At 40.7% G+C, this 19,882-nt stretch overlaps 1 protein-coding gene across 1 annotated transcript in view; it reads left to right on the forward strand.

Annotated features, from left to right (window-relative positions):
* The window catches only part of NAB2 (NGFI-A binding protein 2), a 64,233-nt gene extending 45,659 nt beyond the window's left edge, over positions 1-18,574 (forward strand). Inside the window, exons 4-7 of the mRNA XM_089681089.1 lie at positions 7,424-7,475; positions 9,496-9,610; positions 12,831-13,028; positions 17,531-18,574. Coding sequence (XP_089537215.1) covers positions 7,424-7,475; positions 9,496-9,610; positions 12,831-13,028; positions 17,531-17,625 — 460 coding nt within the window. The 3' untranslated portion in view covers positions 17,626-18,574. The remainder of the gene's footprint in view (positions 1-7,423; positions 7,476-9,495; positions 9,611-12,830; positions 13,029-17,530) is intronic.
* Positions 18,575-19,882: the final 1,308 nt, after the last annotated feature.

Below are 19,882 nucleotides of genomic sequence, written 5' to 3' on the forward strand. Positions count from 1 at the left end.
ATCCTGCCCAGGGGAGTTGCTGCTGTTGTATTTTGACCCAGACCAGTAGTTGAGACTACTATGCAAGTATTCCTATGTTTTAATAGTTTAACTGCAGCTGCTTATAGGCTCCATAAGCAGCCAGGTTAGGCATCTGATGACAACTTCTGGTAGTTAGTGGTCCAGTTGCATGTCAGACTAGAAACTAGTAGGAAGGGATTAAATTGCAGAGTAGATAGGCTGACTCAGAGTTCCAGTGCCACACCACAGTTCCTGCTGGTGAAAAGTTGCATTCCAGGCTGCTTAGACAATGGCTGGAGTGTCTTCTCATCACAGGGTCTTGTCTTCAGGTCTCTGACACCATGAACGCCGCATTGTGATAATCCTTAGGGGCCCCTGCAACTAAGCTTTGCTACAACATTCATCTGGAGATGTCTGTATTAATTACTGTATATACTTGGGTATATGTGCACAATTTCACCAGGATTCCTGTTAGGTCCTTTGTTGATAATACCTGTTTATACATATCGATTTTATGTACTAGTATTTATTTTTTCTTATATAAAGCTTGTATTATTTCCATACTGGTGTGCATTAATATACTTACGGTTAATGTTATATGCTGGTTGTAGTAGTTCCTCTGATCCCAATTACTTTGACAAGATTTTTGGTTAATTTCCCAGGAAGGGAACCCCCTATGTTTTTGACAGGAATATGGAGGGTCCTAAAATATAGAATTAACAGTAGTGTGATCATTTTGACCACCCTGATACAGCCAACCCTGATAAAGAGAATCTCTGCTCATTTTCAAGTTGCAGTACGAGCTGAGGGTGTTCTACTTACTGTACAATGTGTTGACCATGCTGATAGTCAGCACCCTACAACATTTCATCCCACTGTAATGCAAGCAGGCACAGCCTACATCAGGGTGACAATGCTGCTCTGAATTAAGGAGCAGTGCAGCATCATTATCACACCATCACAGGAAGCTGCATTAGGTGGATTTTACTAGCAGGGGCTTTGCAGGGGGACCATGAGAAAACTGTAAGTGCATTGGGACCTATAATTAAGAGCTGAAGCACATTTTTTAAATAATGCAATGCCATAGTTCTACTTTAGGGTAAATACAAGGTCATTGTTGAACAGGATAGCTGTATACTTTACATATAATTAACTGCATTTCCCTGAATGTTTGGTAATTTTAAAAAGCTAAGCTTTTGCTAGAGAGAGCAGGCATGTGATAAGGTCGCTGCTGTAAAGTCAGGAATTTTTTGATGGTGATGTCTTTGATGTAGAATTGGTTCAGAAACACAAATATGCAATGCCAAGATAAACTATGAAAAGCTTTTTACTTCTCAGGATGAGAGCTAAAAGGCAGTCTGATTCATATTAGCAATGTGAATGTTAATCAGCATTTTTCAAAAACTGTATAATGCTTGCGCACTGTAGATAAAACCATCCTGTTCTTTAAAGAAAAACTTTCTTACATTTTCATTAACTCAAATTTCCAAACCAGCTGTACATTCTTTTGTAAGAGATGAGTCTATAGGTTTTGTCTTTTTTATGGTTTTTTTGTTTGGTTTAGGGATAACCGAGAAGGTGGCGAGAAGCAAATATGTCTGCCAAATGCCTCTGAAAAGTGATCCACCAATGGTGGATTTTATAGCCTAAAGTAGTTTGGCAACCTCATGTAGCACTACCCCCTTAGGCTGCATGTACACGAGCAGCTCCTAAAGCTTTTTTTTGCCAAAGCTCCTAAACTCAACTCCATAAAAGCCTATGTGTCCATGTACACATAGGCTTTTAGCAGAGTTTAGGAGCTGCTGCGTTTAGGCGAGGTTAAATCTCTCTCCTAAACGTGGAAGAATCGTATTCAGGATAGAAACGTTTTGACCGCCGTCCATGGGAAAACGCATAAAGCAGAAAAACCGCTGTACCGCGGTTGCCGCATTTTTGCTGCGATTTGCGTTTTCCCGCAACCAGCAGTAAGGGTAGGTTCATGTACATGAAACCTTAGGAGTCGCTGAGTTATTTTCAGGCTCCCTGTTCTGGATCCCTCTCTGAAATCCCAAGGCCTTCTGACACCACAGTACTCTTTTTAACCAGTGTAAACTTACACACAGAATAGGGTGAATTGGTATTATGTTTATATTAGAATGTAAGCTTGTTTAAACAGCACAAAGTAGTATAAGTGAGTATACAAACAAACATCCGATGGCTGCACACCAAGTAAAATCAGCTTTAACCACCTCCCGCCTGCCATATAGTAATATGATGGATGCAAGGTGGTTCTCTCGTTCTGTCATATGATGTCCTCCCATTCTAACTGCGCATGCGTGGATCTCGGAGCACATAGCGTGGCGATCGGTGGTGCGCTGTGTCCCACGGACTCACCGATCCACGGAAAGAGCCGAAGATGTCGGCTCGGTGATGTGATCAGCTGTGTCCAATCACAGCTGATCACATGTAAACAGGGATATGCCGGTTACCGGCATTTCTCTCCCCACGAGCTGTCACGCTGACAGCTCGTGAGGAGAGGAGAGCCGGTAATCGGCATTCCTCGGAGGGGACATGTACACTGATCATCAGGGCACTGATGATCAGTGTGCCCTGATGATCTGTGTAGCCCCAGCAGTGCCACCTGTCAGTGTCCATCAGTGCCAGCTCTCAGTGCTCATCCATGCCACCTGCCAGTGCCCATCAGTGCCACATTTCAGTGCCACATCAATGCCACATATCAATGCCCATCTGAGCTGCCTTTCAGTGCCACCTATCAGTGCCAGTCAGTGCCACCTATCAGTGCTGCCAATCAGTGCCACCTATCAGTGCCAGTCAGTGCCACCTATCAGTGCCAGTCAGTGCTGCCTAACAGTGCCAGTCAGTGCCACCTAACAGTGCCAGTCAGTGCTGCCTATCAGCGACGGTCAGTGCTGCCTATCAGTGCCATGTATCAGTGCTGCCTTTCAGTGTCCATCAGTGATGCCTGTCAATGCCCATCAGTGCCACCTACCAGTGCCTCCTCATCAGTGCCCATCAGTGCCACCTATCAGTGTCCATCAGTGCAGCCTATCAGTGCCCATCACTGTAGCCTCATTAGCGCACATCAGTAAAAGAGAAAAATCACTTATCTGCAACATTTTTTAACAAAAACTAAGAAAAAACTTTTTTTTTTTCAAAATTTTCAGTGGTTTTTGGTTTGTTTAAGAAAAAAAAACCCAGAGGTGATTAAATACCACCAAAATAAAGCTCTATCTGTCAGAAAAAAATGATAAAAATGTCATATGGGTACAGTGTTGCATGACCGCGCAATTGTCATTCAAAGTGCGACAGTGCTGAAAGCTGGAAATTGGCCTGAGCAGGAAGGAGGTATAAGTGCCCTGTAGGCAAGTGGTTAAAGGTGATTTTACTGGATGTGCAGCCATCGGCTGTTTGTTTGTATATTGGAGTCTGCTGCACCTGGGATTTAGTGTGCGTATGGTAGTGGAAGGGGGAACCAACCTGGAGCTGTGCTTTTTTGTTTGTTTAGTATAAGTGAGTGTACTAGAAATTGCCACTCTTAGCAACTTTTAGCAGAGAAACGGCAAAGTGTTACTAAACCCAGGACCCTGCATTCATTAAATCTGGTCTCCCACAGTACACACAACATGGAAATGCAATTATTTTAGTGAATATAAGCTGCTAAATACCTTTTCTCATTAGCAGATATTGCAGTCTTGTGATTTCTATCAGTGTCCAGCTGAGCACTGGTTAGAGCTCATAGGAGGAGTTTTCATTCTACTTTGACTGTCTTATGAGGTTGCATGACCCCTGACCCTCTGTCTGGACAGTGCTGATGACATGCACCCTCCCAAAGAAAAAAAATACACAATGCAGAGGATTAACCCCTTAGGTTCCACAGTGAGTATAACAAGCATGCATATACAGATTGATTTTACTGTTGCGGGTTTAGTAACACTTTAACCTAATACCTCCAATCTGAGGTGTTTCTAGTCCCCAGTGAGCAAGGAAAACTACCAAAGATTGAACTAGCTCACTTTGGGCCCTCAGAATCTGATGGCAAGCTTTAAATTTGAGATTGAAAAGAGCTCTTTGACTAGGATAGTTAATGTCCCTTGAAATTCAGTGAGGAATCTTCTGCCTGCTTGTTGGGGCCCAAGTGGTGCACAAGTAGGGAGGGATGAAGGTGATAGTCACTCAAAAGATTAATGCAAGGAAATTAAGAAAGAAGAACAAGTACTTTCCCTTTAAGTGGCACTTGACTTGGGAGTTGTCCCTTTTAATGCACTGAGAAGCTTTAGACAAATAAGGTGTCAAACTGGCAATACGGCTTGCTGGCAAAGGGCAACTCCACTCTGGGTTGCAGTAACCAAAAGGAGTGGTGGTAGAAGTTCCTTTAGGAGGTAGGCCAATGATTAAGGGAGCACTAGTGTGATCCGGCCAGCAGAAAGCGTGCAGTGCAGTCAGCTTTATGATTGGACTATGCTGCACCTATACTGACTGTGGGAACTAGGCTGAAACACGTGTTAAGTGAATGCAATGTCCTCAACTGTGTGCAGGAAAAGTAGCAGATATTAGGAGAATGTCAGTGTTCTCTTGTTTAACTCATGTATGGAACTCTTTCACCTAATCGGTGGTTTCCAGCAGGTCCTGGCTGCCTCTCTCTGTCAGTGGATGGGGGGCCCACAGGTTCTCTGGCCTCACTTGCAGCACTCTATCCAGACACCATGCTCCGGATCATCTGCTGGCAGACTGTTTCACTGAACAGGTTGGCAAGGCTAGCAGTCAGTGTCTCCATCTTGCTTCTCCTCCCATTAACTCTGCAGCCTGGTCCTCCAGCAGTCAGCACAACTCCCTATCTGCTTCTGCTCTCCAGTTTTCTCTCCTCTCACTTTCTGCTCCTGTTCTCAGGTTTCCACATTTATTTGACTCTGCCCACATGCCAGCTCTTCTGGGAAAAATGTAGTCCCCCAATTAGCAGCCTTCTAACAAAGGCAAGGGGCTATAAAAGAAAAAGTTCAGCGTATAAGATCCATAAAGCCTTTACCAGAGTGTGTGTCACTGAGTTGCAGGACACTGCCATCCTGTGTCTGTTTCAACATACTGCAACTGACATTGCAGCAGGGTGTTACACTTATATTAATGGAAACTAAAAAAATAACAATGGTTGTGGGAACCAACCAAGCAAGTGGTATCAGAGCTCACCTATAATTTCAGGTTGGTGTCATACCCCATATTAATGCCCATGGTTTTGCTCATATATATAGTATTTTATGGTCATGTGTCCACAAACATTTGGTATGTAGTGTATACAAGAAAATGAGCAGAGGGCTGGAGAGTAGTACACTTTTTCTTTTATAGTCCCTTGTTCTTTCTTGTGTACAACAAGGACTGGATAATTTAGGTTGTTTTAAACATAAAGCTAAACTATGATTTGACTATTGCCACTACCTCCTTGTTGGCATACCTTTTCACAGGCTATCCCCCTTCAATCTATCATGAATGCTGTTGCCAGACTCACCCACCTTACCACCCACCACCTCCTCTGCCAATCCCTTCACAGTCCTCACCCAATGAATAATATTCAAAATTCTAACAAACACATACACAGCCATCAACTCCCCAGCTATATCACCAGCTTCATCTCAAAATATCACCCAAACCAACTTCTTTGCTCCTCCCAAGACCTCTTGCTTTTTAGCTCTCTCAACATCACCTCCCATGCTTACCTCAAGGACTTGATTCCTGACAGCTCATCTCTTCAGGAAAGCCTACCAGTTGTTACCTAAAAACTGAATTTTTATTTTCTTCATCAACCTATTGCCATAGGTGAGGACTTCTTAGGGTGCATCTGCCTTGGAGACCAGTAGAGGGAGACAGTGGAAATAGGCACTAGAGCAGCACTTCCAGGAGCAGAAGCAGACTCTGGGCAGAACAGAAGAGAAAGAAGGCGCTTCTAAGTGCAGTACATCCACATGTTTATTGGTAAAAATGGTTAAAACCACTTACAAAGGGTGATAAGGCTCAGGCATATAGAACATCAATGCAGGGCTCCTGTTACTGTTTCCTGGAGCTCACTGTGTCATCCAGCAGCATTAGGGGGAGCTCAGGTGCAATAGTGGTCTTGATGCAAGGCTTGTCTTTTTGAAGGAGCTATTGCGCATGTTCTGAAATGCATCACCGCCCACCAACGACCTCACTTCCGGGACGTGCGTTCCACGAGGATGGCGTGTGTTCCACGGTGGCCCAGGAAGAGTTGCACCTGAGCGCCCCCTGCTGCTGCTGGATGGCCCAGTGAGCTCCAGGAAACAGTGACGGGAGCCCTGCATTGACGTTCTATATGCCTAAGACTTATCATCCTTTGTAAATGGTTTTAACCATTTTTACCAATAAACATGTGGATGTACTGCACTCAGAAGCGCCTTTTCTCTTCTCTATTGCCATAGGTTCCACCTTTTGTCTTACATGCCCTTCCATTTTAGATTGGTAGCTCCCACATTTTGTATATAACCCTCTTTTCTTGCACTGTATTTTACCTGTACTCTTTCCCTTTTTGTTTTATAAAGCACTGCACAAACTGTTGGCGCTATTTAAAGTCTGAATAACAACAACAATAATAATAATAATAATAATACGGTGTAATAATTACTTAAACACAGATGTAAAAAGGGTTGATGTGGCAAGGAGGTGAGGCATGTAAGAAGTATCTTGGAAGTGCTGTCATAAGTCAGTCCCTTCAAGCTGCTGTGTGAAACATCTAAATTAAAGATGTGAATAAATATAGCAAAATACTCATTATTAGCTTAGAACCCTTTTATAGTACAGGCATACCTCGGTTTACGAACACCTCGGTTAATGTAATTTTTGGTTTACGAATGAAAATCTATTAAAAATAATGCCTCGCTTTACAAATTTTTTTTACAATACGAATGGATTAATTGGTTTTCAATGCGTTTACAAATTTTTTATTAGTTATGTCCCTGTACAGTACTATGCCTTTAAAGTGCACTTCATAAAGAGTTTTGAACAGATATAACTTTTTTTTTACTTTTTTCTGACCTCCGGAACAGATTAATTAGTTTTCAATGCACTTACACATTTTTTTTAATCATGTCCCTTTATGCCTTTAAAGTTCACTTTATAAAGAGTTTTGAACAGATAAAATACTTTTTTTTTTACTTTTTTCTGACCTCCAGAACGGATTAATTGGTTTTCAATGCATTCCTATGGCAAACTGCATTTTGGTTTGCGTATTTTTTGCAATACGAAAAGTCCCGCAGAATGAATTAAATTCATAAACCGAGGTACGCCTGTGTATTTTGGTGATAACATGAAACCAGTATTTGGTGATGTCATGCACATCGTAATTTGGATGTCAGTTTTAGATAACGAGACATACAATACTGATATTTCAGCATTTCTTTTCTTATACTTTTTTTGCTCCTAGGTTAACTCCCGAGGAAATGGGGGCACCACAAGCAAAATTACTTAAGCAAGAGGTAATAGAATCTATGTACTGAAAGTCTGTTATTGCAAAAATTATTTCTGTGTAGTGTACCCAAAAATAATATTTCAGTGGGTGGATGGCGGTGGGTTAAATCGTTCAATGGCAATTCTTCAGGACAACTTCACTTTGTTAGCTCCATGTCATGTTTTTACTTCTGTAATGCTGGGAGTGAGAGTCCATCAGTTTTCGCATTCTAGCAACAAGGCAGGACATGGGGATTGCTAACTGGCAGTTTTTTTGGCCAGGCCTCCAGAGGAGCCCAAATGCCTAAAGGTATGACAATAAAATTAATGAACGTTTTACAAAGCTGCATAGTTTTTTTTACTATCTACTGGGACTCATTGACCAATTGCAACTAATTTCTGGTAAAGGTGAACTTTTAGTGAAGTTGTCCGTAAAGATACCCTGTCACCAGACTGCTTATTTTCGACAAGAATCTTCCCATAAGATTATATGTGAAGTCATTACCCCTCTTCTCCACCCTGTCCAATCTGAGAACTCCTTTTATTCACTGAAATAAGTGCAAGGTGTTCTATGAAGGATAGCAGTGTCTCTGTGGTCAGTGTGCAGAGGGGAAGCTGCTCGCCCAAAATGCAAGTAGAACCTAGAAGATCCCAGCTATCACTGTAGTAATGCTGACTACTACAGTGAATTTCAGCTTCCCCATTGGTCCATCAGGTATGAGATATGCATACTTACTTGCCAAGCTGGACCTATGTAGATATGCACTACAGATAATTCCTGGGATTCAGATTTAAGGCACATTAAATGTTAGCATGTCCCAAATGCTATTTAGTATGTGGTAGGTGTACATGTGTAGATACAGCACCAACCACCAAAGTAGTAATACAAATACATGCCAAAAAGTTGGATAATTTATACTGTCCCTTGCTACAACAGATAAATATCAAATCCCACGTAGAGAGTACAAACTAAAGAGTTATACAGATAAGCTCTAGGTGCAGAACAGAGTTGTTGAGTTTTAACGTGGAATTTTTTACATCATAATTGCTTCCATGTTCTTTTCCCACATAATGTAATTTTCAGTGATTTTTCCAGTATATGAAATTAGTGGGCCCAGGACAGAGGTCACTCTTTTATGGCCCTGCTACCTTTGTAAATCAAGATTTATTAGTTATCTTTTAACCCAGCTACACATTGTGAGAATTTTTCTAAAAAATATCACAGCTTTGTCAGTTTTTTTAAATGTTTTTGTTATAGATGGGTGATCTAGGATTTTTTATAGAGCTGGGATCATGACTAAACACTATACGTATAATACATATTTTGTTATTTAGCTAATTATATTTTTGAGGTATGGGTTTCCTGACTTCATGCAGCACCGGGGGATGTGATATGAGCTCTTTTAGGGGCTTATAATTCAGGCTATTTTAATGTAAGGCTTCTAGTGGACTTAGGGCAAGTGGCCTCTTTGCTACTTTTATAAAAGGGCCCTGTATTTATCCAATCCAGTCACAGAGCTGACACCATATCAGACTAGCAGGAGGATTCAATAACAATGTCCAGGCTGCCATTATAGATCCTTGTTTGTGAGTACTGGGATTTTCTAATGCCTCTGCAAACATGCACACAATAAAAGGTATACTATACACTAACTAAAGTATAGTTCTAAAGGCTGTTGCTTTACTACTGTTCCTGATCACAACATGCTCAAACCACACTGTGCACATTGATAGCACTGCTTCTAAATGTTATCCATCTGTTAATACCAATGTCAAATTTTAAAACTGTACTGCCTTTATTGCCCCTGTAATCCTGATCCTGGAACACTCCTGCTTGTGATGCTGGAATACCCTCTCCTCACATACACAGCCTGATATAAAAAATGCTGAGAAATACTGACAGTAATCAGATTTAAATCTGTTTTGGAAAATTGAATGTGATTGATGATGCAGGAATCAGAGAGAGAGACATTTACAGTATAGTGATGCATATCACCTAACTTGAAATAATACAATTCCTTATATTGCTTACACTTTCTTTTTCTTTAGGTTGTGGAGGTGTCACTGCAAGGTGAATCAGAGGGGGTAAATACATCAGTGCGACATAGCATGGAAGAAGACAGTGGCAGCATATCAGGGGAGAGCATGGATGGTCATATGCAAGGTGAGGGCTGCTGCTGCTTTACTGCAATAACATATGGTACAGAAATGGTGTTCCGTCTGCTGAAATGTCAGCTCACAAAAGGCAGTGTGTTATGCACTTCCATACAGATTAACCTTGTCAATCCTCCCCTTTACTTGTAACTGTTACCATTTTGACTTATTAGAAAAATGATTGCACCTCAACTCCCCCCCTTAAGCTGCAAAGGTGGCCAGAAAGGGTTGTACATATGCCACGGCCGCAATGTTTTGTGGCAGAATGATGCCCATATCGCATTTGGTGGGCGGTGTCACCACCAAACACAACCCATTCAGGTGAATAGGGCTGTGCCACAACCATGAGCCAAATGCTAGACTCAGGTTGTGGTGTTGTGTTGTGGTACTCCCATTTAAAATACCTGTTCTGCTGCAAAAAAAAACTAATTTAGGAAGCAGCATTGCCTCCTGAATTCCTGACAGTTACTCTTGTACCGATGTCTGATAAGTGATCAACCTCAGATTGTTTTTTAGATGTGAACGAGCCCTTAGGGGTTGTGTTTATAGGTTCTTTTGCTTTAAGGGGGATTTGCAGATCCATACAAGTACATAGTAATGCAAAATCCACTTGAAGCAGCTTAAAGGCAAATAAAATGTACCTATCAATGAAATTTTAATGTAGCACTACCCCCTTAGGAGTTGCTCTAAAACTCTGCACATCCAGGCAACACATATTTTCTTCCACACTTTTCACACTGGAGACAGTAAACAGTCCTTGAGCGTGATTGTGTTGTTTTATTAAGGGGTTAACAACTTGGATAAGGTCTAGAGGTATATGGGATGCCCACGGAGACTGTAAACTTGAGGACAACTTAGAGCAACTATGTACAAAAATGTGGGCAAAAAAATTCTCTCCTTGAAGAGCATTTAAAGTTCTTAGGTGCACCTCCTCAGACCCCAGATGAATTCTCCTCTTCACCCAGCTCACTGAGGGTATTCCCTGGGCAAGGAGCACAAGAACTGTAGATTAAGAACAGTCCTGGATGAAGACTAGTTGGGTATTGCACCTGACCGCCCTCTTCCCTTATCTGGCCCAGGGGGTGTAGGAGTACTCACTCTGTCTTTCCCTGTTTACTTGGTGGGTTGGTGGCTGCCTTCAGGCCTTATGCTGGGCTGGCTTCACAGGCCATCCTCCCAAGGAGATGATAAGACATATGAGATCCTCCCTTCCAGAAACCTGCCTGCTGGTGGGATCACCTCCCTGGGGCCCCCTTCTAGGCTTCTCACTCCAGCCTTCCTCTCAGTCTATCTTCCACCCGACACTAACTGATTCACTCCCCAGGGTCTGTCATACATAAGGGTTGCCTTGGTCACTATGCCCTGCCAGGGGATTGGCCAAAGTTCCTAAAACATGTAGATCTGGGCCCCCTCCACCCCTCTTCCAGAAAGCTCTCAGGTTCCTGGAGAGGTGTGAGGGCTCCAGAAACCCTAACCTGATAGAACCTCCTAGCCTGACCTGAGGTGAACTCCTGCTTCTCTCACAGGCTGACTCGTCCCAAGCTGCTACTCAGCCTCTGACTAAAAAGAAAAAAAAATCCCCTATCCAGGTAACTTAGAGGGCGTTACTTGAATGATTTCAGAAGCATCTCAGACTAATGTCAAACTAATACTAATAACACAAGCACAAATTCATTGAAACAGGCCCTTAACCTATTTCAACATTTTGTTTCTGTGTGTTAAAGAAAATATTATAGTCCATAAACAGTTAGGTGTGTAGCATTTACAGCTGACACCTCTGGCAATGTCCTGCTTCTGTGGCTTTCAGACAACATAGCAGCCATAAGCAATTGATTCATTACTACGTTTTTGCACACATAGATGTTTATTTATGTGCACTGAGTACCCCTTTAGCCACACTCAGTGGCCTGCTAAAAATATGGCAGCCTGCCATCTTTATGTTCCAGGCATGTACCTGTGTACATGTACAATTGAACAGCTCTGGATGCAGACAGGTTGTATCGGGCAGCTTTTCCACCCCCATTTATAAGTAGACAATCAGATCCCAACAGCCACTCCACCCACCAGACTCTCATTGATGTTTTTTAACATGCTGCTGGGCATGGCTGTGGTGCATAACCAAGCGCCTTTTTTTGGATATACAGACCACTGCTTTTGTGTCAATGAAGTCTAAAGTTTACCCCTACTTACTACCTACCTGAGCACATTGCTGTCATGATGGATTTGCCATTGCCACCATATACAGTAGGTGATGCTGCTAATCCCTATCAGAAAAGAAATACACATCATAAAAGCTGATACTTGACTTTATATACAAAATCATGATGAAGTTATATGACACATGATGCAGCACGTTGGATAGAAGCATGGTGATGTGACTTCTGGTGCACCACTAGAAGCCACATTGAGATTTCTCTGTGTTTACAAGCTGTGTATGGACATTACAGCCCTCTATCCTGTGATCCTGGCATATATGGTTGAGCATATCTTCTGAAGGACACCTCCCTGCCATTATCACCGAACTATACAGAAAAGGTTGGAGTGGTCATGAATATTCATCTAGTACTGTTTTACCTGTATAATAGTGTGAGTGGGCACACGTGGTGGTGAGTGGGCCACCGTGGCGAAAAGATCTCTTTGAAGAGTCATTTTATAAACCTGGGTACTGAATTGACATATTCATGCTGTATTATATGGACTGAATTTGATTTTTGCACTGTTTACTAATTTTTGCACATTTTCTGCTTTAGATGGGCTTCTTTGTCAGCCGGATGTTTACTAGATATTTTGCTTAAATTTATTGTTTATTAGGGAGTTTATTTGAATTGGTACATTCGTTTTGTATATACTTTGTATACTACTATTTTGAGGTAGGATATTTACTTCTATATGGGTTGAATGGTCAGCCGGGTGTTTGCTGATGATTTTTTCATGATTTAAGTGAATTACACGTTTTGTTCACTCATTTATTAGGTTCAGTATCACTAGTTTTTGCCATTTATCTCCTCATTGAGGATTGAAGGGTGTGATTGAGATTTCACTAGCAGCGCCGCACTACACATTTTTTTCTTTTTTGATACCTGACTTTCTCCCAGCAGAAACAGGTAAAAGGTTTGTATTATGTGATTAGCAGAAAATAAAAATCATCTTTTATTGCTTTAAATGGGCATATTTTTTAATGAAAATATGCATTGAAAAAGGAAATAAATATGCTTTGTCTTTGTCTTTAGCTGTGACAGTAAGAATACCATCATCCCCAGGAGTTCCTCCTACAGACCTATCAATTGCTCTCCCACACCCATCTCCATGGAGTAGACAGCTACTACAACAGACACTGATGGATGAAGGGTTACGATTGGCCAGGCTGGTGTCACGTGACCGGTTGGGCCGCATTAGCCTGTGTGTGCCTGGGACTCCTCATATCTCAGGTGAGAACCAGTGGTATGTTTGGTACATGGTAAAAATATACTGTAGTGTAAGTGAAGACTTTAAATATGACTCAAAACATACCATATACCAGTTTCTGTGGCTTCTTTTGTTGTCAATGTATATCAGTAGATAAACAAAGATATTTTCCCTCATAGTAGTATATGCCAGAATCCTTTCTAGAATTCTTCAAGAAAAACTTCACCCCCTTGTTTATTTTTTTATTTACTATCTTACATTCTTATCTGCTGGGTTATCCTAAATGAATATACTCACGTACTCAGCGAAGCTAGGTTCCATTCCACACTCTCTCTAACTTACATCATCGGAAGTCACTGTTTCTACCTGGTTCTTGAAGACATACCCTAGGTCCTTCCTCCAGCACTGTATTATGCCTCAGCTGATGCCCCATGTAATATATTTATGGATATAACAGGAGGCTATAGGAACAGGGCTGACGTCATTCTCGCTTGGGCAAGAATAGAGATGGGGGTGGGGAAGATTATAAAGGAAAAAAAAGATAAAAAAAACAAACACCCCAAAAATAAGTTGGCTTTTTCGGATCGTGGAGGAGGGAGAATTAAAATGATATAAAGTAGTATATTTGTGTGAAGGTTGGCTTTAACCTCCCTGGCGGTATTCCCAAGTGTAGCTCGGGGTAAAGTTTCAGTACCACAAGCGGTAACCCCGAGCTACACTTGGGCTTACCATGCGGCGCTGCTCCGGGATCTGTTCTCCTCTTACCTTGTCCTGCGCTCCCGCAATGTCCTTCCTGCAGTGTCCCCGGCAATGTCCTCCGGCAGATGCCGGCATCTGTCATCTGGGTTCTGTCCCCTGCGAGCATCGGGACGTACAGGGGACGGAGCGGCAAGAAATTTGAAAATGACAAAAAGTGACATTCACTAAAATCACATAGTAAAACATTACTGTATCAAACCATTTCATATACATTTTGTCCCGAGTGATTTGTCCTGTGCCCTGCCTCCATTTTTACTTTTCTTTCTGCCTGGAAAAATGTCCACGGCGTCCAAAAAGCGTCCCTTTAGGTCAAATGCGGTTTTAGATCAGCTAGAGAACAGCGATAGTAAATCAGAACCACTTGCAGAATTGAGTGATAATGATTAGTGGGGAAATTCGTCATCAGACACTGAAAACGATTTTGCGACTTTGCTCAGTGATGTGCAAACTTGGCGCTATATTTCAAATTTCAGTGTTTTTGGTTTGATTATATTACTGAATTAAATGTATTATTATTTTATTATTAATTTTATGATTATTTATTAAATTATAATTTAGGATTTTGTGTTTCAAATTGTAACATACCCGGGATGTTTACTAGACTCTTGTTCGGACAGATATCAGTGAGTTATTCCTAAAAATTACAGGCCTACAATAAAAAAAAAAACATATTTCCATGCAAAACAATTTGCCGCTTTGAGCACAGAAATATGGACATAATCAGACCACTAGGGAGGTTAAAGATCTAGCATTATATTTATTATTTTACAGCTTTGTCCCCTATGTCTCCTTTGTCTATGACAAATTACATGTGATACTTCGTCCCATGTTTCTAAGCTCTTTCTAAGCCAAGTTATGTGTAACAACCTGCCCCTCTTCCCTCCTGCTGTGGCCGATCCAACAACAGCTTTGAAGGAAACAGCAGATTCATAGCTGCAGCTTGTCTTGGCTGTGAGCATTTCCTCAAGACAAGCAATGGCAAGAGGAATGCAGAGAAAGGATGGAGTGTCAGCTTCCGCATTCCTCTTGCCATTGCTTGTTTCAGGAAAGTGCTCACAGCCAAGACTATATTATAAATATTCGGTTTTTGGTAGAATGGGTAATAGTTATGACACCCGGTTACCAGGTTTAAATTATTATGCATTCCCCATTTGGGGAGATTATCGTTGACTATCTGTCCCAATTACATAACAGGAAGTAAGGAAATCGACTCAATGGTAGGAAATCTCCAACAGGGGACACAGACAGCAACAAAACAGTTCGTAGCCTTCCCCACTCTACTAACAAGAATTTGAATGTTGCACTCTGTGTCCCCTGTTGGAGATTATTTTTTATAGAGACCAATGCTCTTCACTGCTTAACTGGTTTAAAATTTCAGACAGTAAAGTGGGACCATCTATCCTAGTGGGATCCCTACTGGGTCCTTTACACAGGGTTTATGGGTTTATGTAACCACAAGTTTGCTGCAACTGGGGACCGCATTATAGCATGCAATACCCCAAGTTAACTCTATTTCAGGCAGACTGGAAACATCTAAGAATCTCAATAAAACCTCTACCTTACACCATATTCACTTCTAGCACATGTAGAAAAAAACAATGATTCTAAAACTGCTCATATGACTATTTTTGTGAAGGTTCTCATGTATCCAGGTCATGGTACAGCTATTAGTAGTTAGTCACATTTAATTGGACTATATTACTCAGTGTTCTGTTTCTCCCCTCTGCTCTGTTTGGTGGTCCTGTATTTATGGTTGGCCTTGTGGATGTTTTAAAATAAAAACCCTGTCTGGGTAGTTACAAACTTTTCAAAGTACTCCTGCGATGTCTGTATTCTTTATCTTTAAAGCAGAATTAAACTCTTACATTTTCTAAATTCATGGAGCTAAATTCATGTATTGGTATTATAGAGGACAATTTGGGAGAGGACAGCTGGTTCTTGAGAGTTCTGTTTCTCCCCTCTGCTCTGTTTGGTAGTCCTGTATTTATGGTTGGCCTTGTGGATGTTTAAAAAAAAAACCCTGTCTGGGTAGGCAGAAACTTTTCAAAGTACTCCTGAGATGTCTGTGTTCTTTATCTTTAAAGCGGAATTAAACTCTTATATTTTCTAAATTCATGGAGCTATAATGTGTTGGTATTATAGAGGGCAATTTGGGAGAGGGCAGTTGGTTCTCAAGAGGCTTTAAAGAAGCAATTTTCATAAAACTAGAACAGCTACTAGACCTCTGACACAATTATACTTTCACATATAATAACATGTTAACATCTTTACCTCTGCTTTTTGATAATTCATACCTTTGTCCATGTAAATCAAAAGATTAACATTAAAGGAGCCTTCCTGACACCAAAAATGGGACTATGCTAGTACAAGCTGTCTTTCACATAAAATGTCATTTTAACAACTCTACCTCGGCATTTTGAGTTGAAGGATTAACAACTATATAGACTTACTGGCACAAAGAATGGAAGTATGAAACTAGAATAGGATGGCCTCACAGTTTTCACCCCCCCCACCTGTTCTTGAGCAATTAACATCTGTATTGACACATTCCATTGGCAATTGGATTAGGGTGTCTGTGCTACCTTTGTGGATATAAATGCTGGAGTTATCTTTCTGAAATGTATTAGACTAAAGAAGTGGCTACACAACATCTTCCACATGATAAAACAAGTTCAGTTGAACGTGACTAACTAATACTAGCTATCTTTATTTTCATTTTTCTCCAATAAATTCCTATTTATAGAAAAACAGAGATTCTTGGTTTTCATATTGCAATACATTTTTAAGATGGCCAATGGCATCAAAAAGATCCCTTACTAGCCACTTTCAACTGTACCAGAAAATTGTCAAATACTTGCATATATAGCATAATTTAGTGTAGACGTGCATTTCATTTCGATTCATTTTCAGATGAAAAGTTAATTTTTGGAGATTTAGAGGTATACAAATCTCCAAATGGACATACAGTAGTAACGTATGTCAATGAATTCAAAAAGGTTATAACAAAATTATCGAATACATTTGTTTCATTCACATGATGTGATAATAGTTCGGGCCCATGGGGAAATCAACTTAATTTTCGAAAATGTGATCATTTGGATTCGGATAACAAACGGATCCAAATTTCATTCCATTTGTTAATTCAGATGCACATGATGCTGGTTGTCAATATTCTCCAATCAGCTCATATCATTTCTCTTGGTGGGTTCCACTAGCATCCAAATTTATCAAATCCTTCCAATTGGAATCCATCTAACTCAATAATATTTCGAATATATAGCAATCTTCTGGAAAAACTGAAAACTTTTTCAAATCCACAAATGAATATATGAAATGAATGCAGAAGATCCAAAATTAATTCCAAAAATGTATCAGGTCAACATAACGAATATGATGAAACAAAATTCTTAAATGAACAAATGCATACCAGATGAAAAGTGCACTTTAGTGGACATATATTTCCAATATAAGGCAAACTGTAAAGCTCCTGTCTAGTGTGATCACAGACCTGTCACAATAAAATAATACTGCACACATCTGCCTGATGCAGAGAATCATAGCTTCCTATCTGCCAAGTTGGCCATGAAGAGAATTTGCCCAAAGTGTTCATCTCTCTTGACTAGTTTCTGTGGGTTCCTGCAATAGGCATGTCATCTATAAAGTAACATATTATAAAAGCTCAAGTGTATTTTTTATGTCTTTTTTATACTGTATGGAAATGTTATAATTTCTATATTGTATTTATTATTTTTCCTATTTCATGCAGAGTGTGAGGATGGTGGTTCAGAAAGTTGTTCAAGTCTGCCGGTTTCTCCACAAATCACAGACCTTCGAACTGGGAGCTGCAAGGAGCAAGAGTAAGACAAAGGCATACCATCCTAAAGTCCGTTCAAGGCTAAGGATTCCCGTTATTCGCTAACCCAAAGGCATTTAGGACATTGAGCCATCACATAATGACGTGTAATCACTATCTATAGTGCAATTACTATTTATAGTGTCCTAGGTATATAACTCATTTTCAGGCTTGGCCATGGGCCTTTCATGCAGAGATCTTGGGAGATATTTGGTTTAAATATACTGTAGTATATATTGTGATGGGCTGGATCATGTTGCATAACATGTTTGGCTTTTAAATGAGATTGCAACTGTAATGTTTTATTCATATACAGTAATAGATGTTAGTAATAACAGTGAAATGCTTCTCATTACTACTGTAGTTACAGACAGTATGACAAGAGACTGCATAGTATGGGAAATAAGGCTACAATGTAAATCTTATTCTGCAAAAGACTTTCTAACCCAGTAGAGGCAGATAGCCGTACACCACATATAAGGACCATGCAATACTGTCTACTGAACAGCTTGTGTCTCACTGCGCTCATACGTCTTCACTTGCTGGTGTCCCAAGAATCAGACAGATGACTAAGAAGCATTTGGATTTTGGTTAGAAGCTATTTTCATTCAATGATCCTGCTGGCAATTAGCACTAATGTGCATACGATGTTCCCACTTAGTGGAAAAATGATGATCCTGATTTGTCTTGATTACAGTTATTGCCATAAAATAATGATGTTTACAATGTTGCTTTAGTTATTAGAATTTAAAGGGTGATTCCATCAGGCAGTGAGAATTTATTTGTAGAAGAACACCAGTGAAGAATGCATTGCGCGATTCTATCGCTCAGGCCGGCCATAGGAGAGAATGCCCCACAAATGCCATGAAATCTCAATTCTCTAGCTGCAATAATGGAGTCATACTCTTTCTGCTACATTTCTTCACCTGTAAAATAAAGCAGAACACTTGGAAAATAGTTACATTATTATTATACAGGATGTATATAGCGCCAACAGTTTGCTCAGCGCTAAACGGGAGACAATACAATTCAATACAAGAGGGTTAAGAGGGCCCTGCTCCTTGGAGCTTACAATCTAACATGGAAGTTAGAAACACATATATGCTGGTTTACCTGCAAAATGCAGAATGAAATGAAAACGAGAAGCGCACCAACCTTGCGCATTACCTCAGTAACCAAAATTTATTAATTGTAAAAAATATACTCACAAACAGCGAATAAAATCAGGCATGTAAGTCCTCACAGGGACTTGAAGATAACATGAGTCCCATCAGGGGAGTGGGTGTTCAGTACAGCTGACGCGTTTCGAAGGGGGTCCCTTCTTCCTCAGAGCTAACTGAACTGTGAGTGCTCTCTCCTATATATACTCCTATATAGACAAACGTAAAATATAAAATATAAAATATATAAAACCACATTTTGCATACACCACTTAGTATGCATGTAATATATCAACTTAGCGATGACACCAATGGAAATGATGATGATATAAGTCATCGCTAAGTTGATATATTACATGCATACTAAGTGGTGTATGCAAAATGTGGTTTTATATATTTTATATTTTACGTTTGTCTATATCATTTCTCTCTGATGGCATTACAAATAGTGATTGTCTGTTGACGATATCTTGGCCCCTCCTACTAACCTGAGACTGCCCAACCCAGTGGGGAGGGCCTAGGTTCAGTCCAGGAGTATATATAGGAGAGAGCACTCACAGTTCAGTTAGCTCTGAGGAAGAAGGGACCCCCTTCGAAACGCGTCAGTTGTACTGAACACCCACTCCCCTGATGGGACTCATGTTATCTTCAAGTCCCTGTGAGGACTTACATGCCTGATTTTATTCGCTGTTTGTGAGTATATTTTTTACAATTAATAAATTTTGGTTACTGAGGTAATGCGCAAGGTTGGTGCGCTTCTCGTTTTCATTTCATTCTGCAGTGTTGATTGGGCTTCCCCAGCCTTGTTTTGGAGCCGCACAGCCCTTTATGCATTGGTGGACGATCCCTCCAGGCCTGGTTCCATCTGTTCGCCACCTGTCTGAGCCCTAGAGCGCAGGCGAATTCGTCTTTGATTACCTGCAAAATGATTTACAGAGCTGGTCAACCTGATTTACACATACTGCATCTGTCACATTGCACAGCCAAGCAGGTGGCACGCTTATTTCCTGCTTCAGCAATGCAGCTTCCTGTGTCACGTCTCCGGCTCCAGCCTGCTCTGTGGACAATGAATCTGAATAACCAGCAAATATTGACCCAAGAAGTT

The sequence above is a fragment of the Staurois parvus genome, unplaced genomic scaffold (genome assembly GCF_062004578.1).
Source record: "Staurois parvus isolate SC_StPar_1 unplaced genomic scaffold, SC_StPar_1.0 ptg000017l, whole genome shotgun sequence".
In the NCBI taxonomy this organism is placed as follows: Eukaryota; Metazoa; Chordata; class Amphibia; order Anura; family Ranidae; genus Staurois; species Staurois parvus.